The 12,447-nt window shown below is 56.1% G+C and overlaps 5 protein-coding genes across 5 annotated transcripts; 2 read left to right on the top strand and 3 right to left on the bottom strand.

Annotated features, from left to right (window-relative positions):
- Positions 1 to 73: 73 nt before the first annotated feature.
- GGS23DRAFT_554605 (uncharacterized protein) lies at positions 74 to 2,312 on the bottom strand. Its single transcript, XM_051515555.1, has one exon. It carries the CDS (start codon positions 2,171 to 2,173, stop codon positions 272 to 274), a length of 1,902 nt encoding a protein of 633 aa, XP_051374631.1. The 5' UTR covers positions 2,174 to 2,312; the 3' UTR covers positions 74 to 271.
- A 1,179-nt stretch (positions 2,313 to 3,491) lies between these two features.
- On the bottom strand, positions 3,492 to 4,598 carry GGS23DRAFT_554603 (uncharacterized protein). Its single transcript, XM_051515554.1, has 3 exons — positions 4,303 to 4,598; positions 4,134 to 4,234; positions 3,492 to 4,014 (listed from the first exon to the last, which is right to left on the bottom strand). The coding sequence occupies exons 1-3, from the start codon at positions 4,457 to 4,459 to the stop codon at positions 3,862 to 3,864; spliced, it is 411 nt and encodes a 136-aa protein (XP_051374630.1). The 5' UTR covers positions 4,460 to 4,598; the 3' UTR covers positions 3,492 to 3,861.
- A 521-nt stretch (positions 4,599 to 5,119) lies between these two features.
- Positions 5,120 to 6,763, top strand: GGS23DRAFT_360004 (Clavaminate synthase-like protein). The gene is made up of 2 exons (XM_051513239.1): positions 5,120 to 5,402; positions 5,534 to 6,763. The coding sequence occupies exons 1-2, from the start codon at positions 5,220 to 5,222 to the stop codon at positions 6,485 to 6,487; spliced, it is 1,137 nt and encodes a 378-aa protein (XP_051374629.1). The 5' UTR covers positions 5,120 to 5,219; the 3' UTR covers positions 6,488 to 6,763.
- Positions 6,764 to 7,050: 287 nt separating this feature from the next.
- On the top strand, positions 7,051 to 8,397 carry GGS23DRAFT_603392 (acyl-CoA dehydrogenase domain-containing protein; the record flags this gene model as incomplete). The annotated part of the gene is made up of 2 exons (XM_051519471.1): positions 7,051 to 8,174; positions 8,229 to 8,397. The coding sequence occupies 2 exons, from the start codon at positions 7,051 to 7,053 to the stop codon at positions 8,395 to 8,397; spliced, it is 1,293 nt and encodes a 430-aa protein (XP_051374628.1).
- A 770-nt stretch (positions 8,398 to 9,167) lies between these two features.
- On the bottom strand, positions 9,168 to 11,289 carry GGS23DRAFT_603391 (putative amino acid permease; the record flags this gene model as incomplete). Its single annotated transcript, XM_051519470.1, has 7 exons — positions 9,168 to 9,677; positions 9,742 to 10,067; positions 10,131 to 10,535; positions 10,645 to 10,727; positions 10,797 to 10,910; positions 10,980 to 11,050; positions 11,149 to 11,289. 7 exons carry the CDS (start codon positions 11,287 to 11,289, stop codon positions 9,168 to 9,170), a joined length of 1,650 nt encoding a protein of 549 aa, XP_051374627.1.
- Between the last annotated feature and the right edge of the window lie 1,158 nt (positions 11,290 to 12,447).

The following is a 12,447-nucleotide window of genomic DNA, read 5'->3' as shown; positions in this document are numbered from 1 at the left end:
CTTTGTTCATTTCCTTCCTAGTTAGCCAGTCAGTCAATTCACCCTCTTCTTCCCACCCTCCGTTGCTCCCACTGCAGAGCAACCTCAGTCCCTACGTAACTCTCCCGACCTACGTAATACCCTTTGATTCTCATCACTAGCACCGTTAGTGTGTGCGTTGATTTTGTATAATCTCTGGCCGTTCTCGCAGTAGTGCAAAATTGTTGTGGGTAGATGAATACGATATAGATAGAACCCAGCCTATTGGAGCAGTGTGCCGAAGTACGTGGCTTTACTTTTTGGCGTGTTGAGCCTCTTCGGCAACATACAGGTCTACCATGAGCAGGCCGCTGGATCCTTCTGTAAGAGGCTGGCGGCTCCAACGAATCTCGTTGGAGTCTCCCCGAATGTCCGCGCCGTCCTCCACTACCCCCCATTCTCCCGTTGTCTCGTCTTTCTCTAGGTAACGGAACATAATGTGATGGCCGCCATCTTCGAAGCCGAACTCTCGTCGCCATAGCCGCCGCCACTGCTCCGTAGATGTGCCTTCAGCTGCGTTGAGCTGCTCGACGTCACGATTCTTCAGGGCTATGGCGTACAGTGCACGGGTGTTCCATAGCCCGTCTTGGCCTGGGTAGTCTCTCAATGTCCAAACTGCTTCGTCGCGGGCGAGGGGATCGCGGCAGAAAAGAGACAAAACCAGTAGGTGCCAAGCTATTCCACACTGTAAGGACATGTGGTGAGCTGGGTTCTTGATATCTTGCTTCGCGATACGAAGAGCAATCTGTGCCAAAGACAGATACTCGCGGAATGAAGACGTTTTCGACTGCATTATCTCGATGCTGAGGAACTGTGTGGGGTCTTCAAAAACGTCAATTTCCAGGTACTGTAGACGCAAATGGATGGCTTTCAGGTATGTCGGCGATCCGAGGTTAGACGCGAGGATTCTGTTGAAGAGGGGTAGAAACGCAGCACCAAGTGCTCTCATCATCTTATTTGAATCTTCAGAGAACCCCTTTACGCGAGGATGGCTTAGGAGGTAGATAATATATTTTTCGATGGAGCCTTGGTCATTGCAGTGAAGAATGGCCGACGGTTTTATAACTTCCGCCATGATCTTCGAGTAGACGGCCCGGGCACGTTGAGCCGCCACCCAGTACTCCTCATACTCGCCAAGGTTACTGAAAACGGCCGGAATGCGACTTGTGTCCACGGAAGAGCGAGGTATCTGACTCAGCAAGACGAAGAATGTCTCTACCGTATATTTCTTGCTCTGGAGCCTCCTGGAAAAGTTGCGAAGATTAGGCTCGCGGTTAATCCTTTTGCGATAAATAGACCGGCCCTGCTTTCCCAAATGGTTAAAAATGTCTGCCACGGCCGTGAACAGTGGCTTATGACTCGGCTCCAGCTTCGCGATAGCCTGATGCGCATCTCCGTCGGCCAAGAAGGTAAGCAACATAGCCAGGCCGTGGTCGACGTGATCCAAGGCGGCCTGTATGTTTCCTCGGAGAGATTCGAAGGTCAATAGCAGCACGGACAACAGAACGGCATCCTGGGTAGAACGTTGCTGGCTCTGCAGCTTCAGAGACTGGCAGTAGTAAGCGATGGACCGAAAGTAATGTATGTCTCCTTCTGCAGTCATGAGATCTGGTACTGACATTGCGCTAAGCGGCCTGGAGGGGAATTGGCGATGCCATACGCAAAGAGCACCAATGGCGATGGCGGCATGGCGGAGGGTGTTGTTGGTGCGGGCGAGCTGAGGCAGGGTGACCGCCCAAAGGTCGCCGTTGGATGTGGCGGTATTCCATGAACCCCGGACCAAGCCTATAAACTCGTCGAAATAGAGCAGGCTGGCGCCGGTTCGGAAATCGGTGGTGTCGGGGTCGAGTAGGAGCTGTGTCGTCGGAGAAGCGACCGGAACAACCTGACGAGAATCCCAGGAGACCACGGCAGGCCCAGGGGTGCCCTTTTTGGCACCAGCAACATAACCTTCACACGTCATTCCCCTGGAGACACAGGTTTTACAATGCGGCTTAGCCTCGTCGCATTTGACGTGTCGCTTCTTGCAAGTGATACACCCTGACCGGACTTTGTGTGTGCTCGCACGCGAGAGCTTGGGCTTCGTGAGTGCCAGCGGCCTAGCTAGTGGTTCCGCGCCCTCGAAACTGACGGCTCTGGGGGCTAGTTTTCTCATGTTCACGGGTAGGCGAATGCCTTATTTCCGATAGTGACGCGACTTGTGTAGATGAGCTATGTGGGTAGTTGAACTGAAGTGGGATCTACGGGCTTAAGCCTGAGACTCTTGGATAGGTATGTTGTTGTAAGCAAGTTAGTCCGCCCTCTGGAGCAGGTACCTGGACAGAAGTCCTAGGTATCGGCCTATCGGAGGTTGGGCTTGGCCATATTCCGGATTTGCGTTCACGTGACTTACCTACAATCTTAGGTATTTATGTACCTAATCACAGAATCCCAGCGCCGGTGGTGTATAATATAGGAAATGCGCCCTGTATTAAAATAAGATAAAAATAAATCATTGTTGATCGCTTTGCTCTTGATATTCTGCAACAACTCCGGGTACTCTACTTAGCTCACGTAACTCCTATTATTGGGGTCTTAACCCCCTCGTCCCCCGTTTATTTATGGACCGCAATACTATCCAACTGTGCGTCAGAGAGACTTGTATTACTAGTCTTGTCCCCGTTGTCGATCGGGACTAGAAATGACGCGCGTGTATTCTACCATGTAGGGTATACATAGGTGCTCATGTCTTAACTCAAGAAATGCAGGCGTCTCCGTGTCCTTTTAGGCTATTCACTTTCGGGACTCGAGAGCCTTGGACTCAGCGTTTGATATGCGATGCTGAAAGACACATTCTAGTCCTGGAAGAACCCGAGTTCCCCTTGGTCTACGGCCGAGGCTGGCCTCTTCCTTGGTGATAGCTGTTGAAGGTCTAACGTCTCGTGGGGTGGGTACACGAGGAGTTGAAAAGCAAGAACTCCTTTCCTGGCAAAGGAACCGACCAATTCCGGTGCTTAGAAGGAGTCGAACCTGGATTGAGCCAACTCGTATCTTCTTGGGTTTAATTGGTCCCGCCTTAAGGACGCCGAATTCTTGGACTTGAGCTCGGATTATCCCTGAAGAAATAACACCTGCCACTGCCTCGATAGATGGAGGAAGCTCATGAAATCTACGAAAGAGTATGGCGTTAACTCTTTGGTACGCTTAGTTAAGTATTCTCTGTAATAATAGTCGACGATAATCTCTAGGGTGCGGTCTACTTTAAGATCACTAATTGGAAATCGATCGCTTAATAGACATCGAGTTCGAGTAAGTTTAAGAAACTGAGAGAGGAGCAATCGCGGCTTGGTATCGACTACTTAAAAAAATTCTGGGCGTGGTTCGGGAGGATACGTCTCATATGGCTGGGCGGTCCTCTGCCGACGTGATAGAAACGTGCTTAAAGTTCGACCCCGTTCGCGGCTTATTCCATGTTCAAGAAAATATTCTAAAGGTGCTTGAGCGGGTAGCCGAAGCTACCATGTAGGGAACTGTTGAGAGATAGCTACAACCTAAGAACGAGGTTTGGACTTGTCGTACTCAAGTGTATCGCTAAGCCAAGCCATCGGATTGATGGAATTAAATAACCGCAGAATCATGGCTCCTAGGCGTGCTTGGCGGTTTGACAGTGCAGTAGTTAGGTACCTAGGTGCTGTGTACAGCAACGCTGCACTCGACTCCTGGCACACACCGGAACTTGTTCAATACTTGTTCATCCAATCAATTACCTACTGACCGGCGCGTTCTTGATATTATCGCGTAGCAATGCTTGCTGTAGCTACAGATATCGTCGGACCCTAGAGCACCCGGCTCGAACGGCCGTATCTACGATTTGGGCTCTCGCACCATGAACGTAAGCTTGGGCATCTTCCTCCCGGCGAATTCGTCGCCGACGTCAAACTGCATCTCCTCAATCTGCGCGCGGAGGCCGCACTGCTCATAGAGCCGCCGCGCCACCGGGGTGCCCTCGACGATCGCCTGTAGAAACGCGCTGTGGTCAGCAGACACACCGACGAGAACAGGATGGAGCTTCCACTTGCGCAGCTGCTTCCGATGCGGGCACGAAGAAAAATGCAGTGCGCGAGATAGGCACCCACCTTGACCCCCTGCTCGTCGGCAGCTCGCGTCCCCCACTGGACGAGCGCCTTGCCGGCGCCCAGACGCTGGCAGCCCGGGTGGACCGCCAGCAGCTCGAGGACTAGACGCGGTTAGCCGGCCGTGCCCTCGCACCTCGGCCGCTCCCGCGCTCCGCAGGGCGCGACTTACTGTAGACGCCGCGGCCCTGGGCCTCGCGGATCGCCTGCGTGCGCGGCACGACGTAGCTGCGCCACAGGCGGGTCATGAACTCGCGGTCGCCGCGGTCGGGCCAGACCGCCGCGACGTCCTCGACCTGGGCGAGGTCGGCGGGCGGGGCCTCCTTCATGAGGGTCCAGATGGCGAGGCCGACGACGCGCCGCTGGGTCGGGTCGGCGGCGCCCTCGGGGGCGGCGGCTGTGGCCTTGAGGAACTGCGAGTTGGCGGCGCCGCGCTTCCACGCGGCCAGGCGCGCGGCGCCCTGCGCCCGGCCCGCGGCCGTGTCGTGCGCCGGGAAGTAGATGTCGACGAAGGGCGCGTCGTGGCCGAAGCTCTGCGAGAGCACCTCGAAGCTCGTGGCTATCTCGTCGTCGGAGAGCGGGGAGACTTCTACTTGGATCGGCGACCCCATGGTGTTCTGGATCAAATTGCGCGGGCTATAGGTAGATTGGTGTCTGAGCTGCCGCGTTGGTTGTCGACAGCGGATGCAACGTAGGCGGTATGGTGGTATTGGGAGGTGGGAGGGTGAGCAGTATAGGGGAGGGCGTGTCGAGGCTACGCGATGTGGGAGAGGGAAAGGCAACGAATCGACGCTGCGAGTCAGTCTCCAGCAAATACCTGTTTCCCTCTGCTGCCACCCTCCCGACTGACATCATCCAGGTTGGGCGCCGTTTAGTACCACGTCGCATAGAAAAGCGGCGAAATCGTATCTTTTCATTTATCTTCTCAAATCTCCCTGATTCGTATCCGTCCCACTCGTTGAACGTCGACGTCTCAACCCAGTCTCTGGTCCACCCCTTGCGTGTGTCGGGCGCAACACACCCGAGTTACTGACCGATTCGGCCTCTCCTTTCTTGAAGTCTTGACTCATATCCTTCCCTCTCTCTCCGATGTTTCGTTGGCCAGCCACCCTCGACGCCTCTCCCATCTTTTCCACGAACAAGTTCGGCTCGGTGTCCCGTCTTCGCGATGCGTTTGCCGCTGAGCTCGTCTCGCACTTGAGACAATATGGATTTGCACGTGTACGCAATCACGGCGTCGCCCCCTCTACTATCGCAGCCTTGTTTAGATATGTATGAGTTTGTTCTCTCGTGGCGCACCGTCCTGGGGATGTCTATATCTATGCCTATATTCTTAATGATACCCTCCCTGACGATGCTACGCGGCATGTTATCTTCTAACTCTCGCTGTCGCCCGTCTGCAGCAGCGCGACTTCTTCCGTCTTCCGCTTCCCGCGAAACTCAGCGTCCGCCATGGCGGGGGCGCGTCGCCGGCGAGGGGCTACTCGCCGTGGGCGTATGAGAAGACAGCCATACTAAGGCCCGACCTTCACGCTTTGCCAGCCCTTAATACCTCCAAAGGCAATGCTTCATTGTCTGCCCCTCGCTCAAACACCCCCACGGGCCTAGACGGGACAGCTCCCAAAACCCTGCTCGACGCAAGGGAGCAATTCGCGATTGGCCCCCCAGACGACGCCGAATTTCCCACGCCCCAGCTCGCCGAGGACCTCCTGCCGGGATTTAACGGAACTGCGAGGAATGCCTACATTGAAACCCGAGCGACCTGCCGCGCCCTAGTCGCAGCCATCGAGTCGGGCCTGGGCGCGCCCGCCGACTCCATCAGCGACGTAGCCGCCGGCGGCGCCGGGGCCGAGCTGAACCTGAACTTCTACCCGGAGGTCGAGCGAGGCGCCCTCGAGGCCGGCGACGGCGACGGCGTGGCCATGCGGCGCATCTGGCCGCACTCGGACCTCGGCATCGTCAGCGCCCTCTTCCCGGACGGCGTCGGCGCGAGCGGGCTCGAGCTGGAGGTGCGGGTGCCTCTCGACAGCCCCGCCTTCGCGCCCTTGCCCATCGACGCCGAGGGCGACGTTGTCCTCCTCGTGTCCGACACGCTCGAGCGCTGGACCAACGGCTACCTGCGCGCCGCCATCCACCGCGTAGGCTTGCCGCCCGTCGCGCAGCGGCGGGATGCGGCGTTGGGACCCGACGGGACCGCGCGCGTGCCCGAGAGGAGGTCGGCCGTCATGTTTTTTCGGCCGCCGCCGACCGCGGACATAGGCCCGCTGCCGCACTTTGTGTCAGCGGAGAACCCGGCCAGGTACGGGCATGTGACTGCTGGCGAATACCTGAAGCTTCACAACGAGAAGCTCTACTGAGACGTAGCTCTGAGTGGAGATGAGACACCTTATACGGATGAGCGTAACAATAGTCCTTTCTTAGGGCGTGCCTCGGAAAGGCACCTGGTTTTATACCGTGATTCCCCGAGTTCAAGACGTCGTAAATCACGATGGGTTCTACGCAAAGCCTCGCGATTATGCGAACCTGTACACTTCGACGTATGCCTCGGCTCACGATGAGTATTGATGTATAAAATTCTTATATAATGAGACTATTAAAAGCGTTAAAGTAGTATCCGAGAGCCATGATTCCGGGATTACCTATCTTATTCCCATGGGCAACTTGACTCCCGACAAGCTGACAGTACCTATCACTCCGGATCATCACCAGCCTATCGCATATCTACGGTACGTAGTACCTCTGCCATGCTGGAAATGCGGGTAACTCTAATAGCGTCCTGTCCGATATCGAAGCATCCCCTCTTTCATTCCCGGTCCTAGAACACTCGTGCTGCGTGATTTTCTTCGTATTTGCTGAGCGCCTCTAGAACCAAAGCCCACACCGAGTCCGGTTTGTTTCAGCACACCACCCACCGAACACCATGCCGATCGACTTCCAGCTGAGCACCTCTGAGGCTGGCACGCGAGCCGCAGCGGCCGCGTTCGCCGAAAAGGTGCTGAGGCCCTCTCGTTCTCTCTATGCTAAGCTCCCCACACAGCGCGAACGCTTCCAGGCCACCCGGCCGGTCTACGAGGCGGCTGCTGCCAGCGGGTTGGTCAAGGGCCAGATTCGGCCCGAGCTGGGTGGCAGCGGCGGATCGTTGGTCGAGGCAGCGATCCTCGTGGAGGAATGCTACACGGTCGAGCCGTCGGCCTCGCTTACCGTCTTCGCGACCGGACTGGGCCTGTCGCCGCTCAATATCGTGCAGAAGCCGGAGCTGAAGGAATTTCTGGCGCCCTTCCTTTCTGGTGCCGGCGCCCCTCTCGCCTCGCTTGTCTTCAGCGAACCGGGCGGCGTGGCCAACTGGCTGGAGAGGGGCGGGAGAGGACTCAACACCACCGCGCGCAAAGACGGCAACGAGTGGGTTCTGAATGGCGAAAAGCTCTGGGCGACGAACAGCGCCGGCTGGGACTACAAGGGTCCAGACCTCGCTTGTGTCGTCTGCCGAGATGTCACCAGCCCCCCCAGCGACGACCAGGAGCCGCGGGATAGCATCATGATCCTGCTCGTGACTCGGGCAGACTTGGAACGGAACGGGCCTGATGCCTTCCAGGTCGTCGGGGACGTGGAAACTATGGGACACACGTCGGTTTCCGGCCCGCATATCAAGTACACTAATGTCCGCCTGCCACTTAAGAATGTGCTTTGTGCGCCTGGGGACGGGGCAGCTGTTGTCAACGGCGCGTTTGATAGCAGTGCGGTGCTAGTGGGCGCCATGAGTGTCGGCCTGATGCGCGCCGCCTTCGACGCCTCGCTAGCATTTGCCCGGAGCGACGACCGCCGCGGAGCGGTCCCCTTGCTCGAGCGGCAGGCTGTCGCCGATTTGCTTTCGGGCATCAAGATGCAGACGGAAGCTTGCCGCGCCCTGGTCTGGAAAGCTGCGTACGTCCTAGAGAACGGGCCGGGCGACTACGACGCCCGAAGAGAGCTCGCGCTCGCTGCGAAGGTGTACTGCAGCGACGCCGCAGTCAAGGCAGTCACTGAGGCAATCAATGCCGTCGGAATGTAAGTACGACTAATCTGGCGGCGGGGGATAGGCTGACTCCGAAATATCTGTAGTACGGCATACGATAATAGCCTACCCTTCGCGGGGCTTCTCACTAACGCGATGGTGCTGCCAATCTTTGACGGGGGGAACGTGGGAATCAGACGGCGACATCTGCAACAGCTTATGCTAGCACCGTCGTATGATGCCTGGGCGACGACTTTTGGACCGTCTAAGCAGTAACGTAGCTAACGAGGCACAGTACCTCCTACGTATGAAGATGTGGTCTTGAGGTTAGACAGGATTTCTGAACAGGCCCTATGTCATTTGTCGTAGTGCAACCCAGAAAATTCGGTCCTTGCGATGGCTGTACTTGATGTTGGGGGCGTCTCCCAGAGGGCCTACCACGCCTGCTAGATTGTATTGTATTGGCGCGCAATAGTAAAAGCTCGCCGTTCAGCGAAGGTCAACAAGAAGGTGATCTATATTGAAGCTATCCAGAGAATGGCTTTGCCTGTAACTGGTGCCATCTGTTGTCGCTAGACATGCTTATGATAATAGAATGAATGTATCGTAAAGAAATAGGTGTGAAGGCCATACCTGCATATGAATGCATTAGGTATGCCTAGTGGTGCGGTGGAGCCAGTCCTTGCAGGGTTTCTCGTGTATACAGACGGCATGGGGACTACCGAAAGATAGTATCTGAGTATTCGGTATGTAACCTCCTGTATTGTGACGAAGAGAGGCCATAACTATATACCATATGGTGGCACTGTAGGCTGCCTACAAGTGTTCGAGGGTGCTCGGAGGTGCGTACCAGGGCAGTCACCTTGCCATACCGCTCAGCAACTAAATGAATACTCAAGTGCTCCTTTAAATAGGTCGCTTGAGATGGGGTACGCGGTGCGGAAGGAGGAGATAAGAGTAGAATACGGATCGACAGGGGAAAGCTAGTCGGTGATGATTTTATTCTATCGTCGCCTATACCCACGCCTGTGTCCTCGATGCCAGATCTAGACCGCTCCATATTTCGAGTCATGCTTATGTGTAGGCGCGATCTCGCGGTTCAGGAGTGCTGACCGTATGTTTCCGTTCTGCATCACCTCCTTTATTGGACCGGCGTAATGTTTCTGCCCCATGAGGAACCACAACGCGGTACAGATGATCAGCGCCGCCCCGAACACCACGCCGGCGTAGTTCATATTCGTCGCATTGACGGGGAAAGAAGGCGGCAAGACGTTGAACGCGATCGTTAGGAACGAGAAGGCGATGGTGAACACGTTGATCGGGACCCCCCACCGGCCCAGCTCCCACGGGCCGAAAGGGATATTCTTCCCGGGGCGCACGCGTCGTGCCAGTATGAAGATGGTCGGTAGCACGTAGGTTGTGTATTGCCCGAGCAGGGCAAGCGATACCATCGCGTTGAACGCCGTCGTCGACCCGAGGTTGATTAATCCTAGGATCATGATGATGACAGCACTCCATAAGACGGCGCGGACCGGGATGCCGAAGCGACTGTCAACCTGTACATTTTTATATCTGGTAAGATATGCGGGTTTGCACTCGGGTGTGGTTGGGCAAACTTACGTGTGAGAAGTAACGTGGAAACGGTAGCCCATCGTCGCGGGCAAAGGCCCAGAGGAGCCGAGACGATGAGGCGAGAAGGCCCAGAGCGGAGAAGAATATAGATATGATCAATGCCGAAACCATGGCGTTGGTCGCTGCGTACGAATTGGTAGCGTTGAAGAAGATCTCGATGATGGGAAATCCAGTCGGTGTGTTCAAGGCCGCGTCCACATCGCCGATACAGAAAAGAATCGCTATGCTCATCCCGAAACATAGCACCCCACTGATAATAATGCTCCATATCATGGTCCTCGGAACCACAACTGCCGCGTTGTCCACTTCCTCGGCTGCGCCGTATTAGTCGCCGGGGGCTTGTTGGGACGCCTCGTAGCGGGGATCCGACCACTCACCCATATGCGAAGCACCGTCAACGCCGGAGAAGGCGTACGTAGAAGTCAAGAGGCCAATGCACCACGAAACGCCGTCGCTACTCCAACCGCCATTGTTCGCGAACGAGCGGAACACGAACTCAGACGAGCTCCGTGGAGCCAGGTGCACCAGGGGCACGAGGATGCAGAAAAAGAAGATGACGTGGAGGATAAGGGCCAGGGTCTCGAGGTAGGGGAAGATCCGGATGCCAAATATGTTGATGAACACGATGATGAGGGTAACGGCCCAGTACATCAGCGTGCCGTGCCATTGCTCCGGGTGGTAGGTTTGTTGGTAGTTCAAGATGACGAGCCCCTGGATCATCGTCGCCGCAAGGAATGCGACGCTGGCCGTTACCGCGATTCGCATGAACGCCGTGATCCATCCTATACGGGGCAGTAAGAATCTTCGCCGTGGGGACGTCGAGAGAGAGGGGCATAGGAAAATATTTCGTAAACATTTGAGAAATGGGCTAGGGGAAGAGCTGCGACTAACCGGCAAACCAGCTGAAGAGGATCGCGAAACGGGCCGGCGCTAATAGCGCCACCCAGTGATACTGCCCTCCCGAGGTGGGAGAACTGGAGAGAATATGGTCAGCCGTCGCGGACTCGAGGGAAACTCAGGCGCAGTCTCGACGTGACACGAACATCGATGCCATTTCGGCCAGCGAGGCCGCCGTAGCTAGGGATCCCAAGAAGGAGAAGATCAATCCGTATACTAGGGTAGAAGGCCCGCCGTTCATCAATCCACCCTGAAAGGTCCTAATTGGCCTGTTAACTAGAGACGCAAACCATACAAGTCGACACTTTGACGACCTCGCTCTTACTCACACTGCGAAGGCCTCCCACGAGACGAGCACGGTCGTGGAGAAGCTCAGCATCGACGTGAAGCCGAAGCTTTTCTACCCCCCAGCGCGTTAGTTAGTTTATTCGCATCGTATCTGTCCGCTCAGGGGTAGGTCGATTGTTAGGTACTCTGGTTTATAGAAGGGGTACGTACGCTGATCTGGTGTCGCTTGCTGAGGATGGCGACCGTCCTCGCATCGAGGTCAAACGCCGCGTTCAGCAGACGCCCGTCTGTTCCTGTATTGGACAGGACGCGCTGACGCAGCTGATCCGACGTGAGTCTTGCCGCATTCATGTCGTCGCCGTGGCCGTCGTTATGATTGCTGATTTGGCGGATAGGAGGCAATGCGCTGTGGGATTGTTGGAGGAGGTCGTTCTTGTGCTCGTGTTCGTGTGAGAGGCAAGCTCACAGTCTTCAAGTCATGAATTACCTAGGTAGATCGCTGCTGGCGATGCCCAGTCTGCGAAAGGAGATCTCGTAGAATTCTGCGATTAACCAGCCTCACCCATATGAGGCGTGTATGTCGACCTCTCTCTCTCCCGCTCCCTGTCCCGTGAAGACCGAACAAACCCAGGGGTCGGTCGCACTTCGGTACGCAGGATGGGGAGCCACGGCGATCTGTGGTTACTTGTTGCCAGGCTGTAGCCTCGTGGGATACGTTACCGTCACCTAATTTGGCAGTCGATTCGCTTTTCCTTGTCTTTTATTTTATTTTTCTGTCATTCTCGTCTTCCTTCTGAGCTTTGGAAATTCACGAGCGCGCGGGCAGGCTTCTCACCCCCGGTTCGGTGCCCCCCTACAGAACCGATTGCTGATGACTCTCCACCTGCCGTATCATGAGAGATTGTCTCGCAGATACTTTCATAGCCACACCGGCGCCGCCTTCGCCCCCCGTCAAAGGAACTCGACAGGTCACGCCGGCGTCGCCTGCTGCGAGCGCGGGGGTCGCGGGGTGTAGGGGGTCGAGGAAGAGGGCGAGGTCGGATTGGTTTTACGGCGAGAGGGGGTCTCTATTATCGGATATTGCTTTCCTTTGCTTACGGTAGTACGAGGAGCACGCTGCGACTCATGGCCCTGGCCTTGCCCGCCCTTGTGCACCACCCACCTTGTGTTGGACGCCTTGGGCGGATAAATGAGAAGTCCCATGGCCTCGAGCGTCAATCCCCGAAGTATCCTGACCTCTCCAGCCATGCCTATAGGCACTATCAGCACGTAGACGCATTGCCATAGCACGGAAAACGCTCCCGTTACGATTCGTCACGTTGCAGACTGTGCCTCCTGGTTGGCAGCGAGATTGTCGTATGGTTGGATGTGGTAGCGAGTTCGATGCCCAAGAGCATGGCAAACAGGCCCTGGGGTGCTGGCAAAAGAGGCGACTGGCTGCTGTCTCACTGTGACCTGCTCCCGTAGAATGTACGTACATGCATACGCACATTCCAACACCAATCGGCG

Source organism: Durotheca rogersii (genome assembly GCF_024521655.1).
Source record: "Durotheca rogersii strain YMJ 92031201 chromosome Unknown GGS23scaffold_4, whole genome shotgun sequence".
Lineage (NCBI taxonomy): Eukaryota > Fungi > Ascomycota > Sordariomycetes > Xylariales > Xylariaceae > Durotheca > Durotheca rogersii.
The sequence above is the reverse complement of the archived record's forward strand: the minus strand, read 5'-3'. Positions and strand labels throughout refer to the sequence as shown.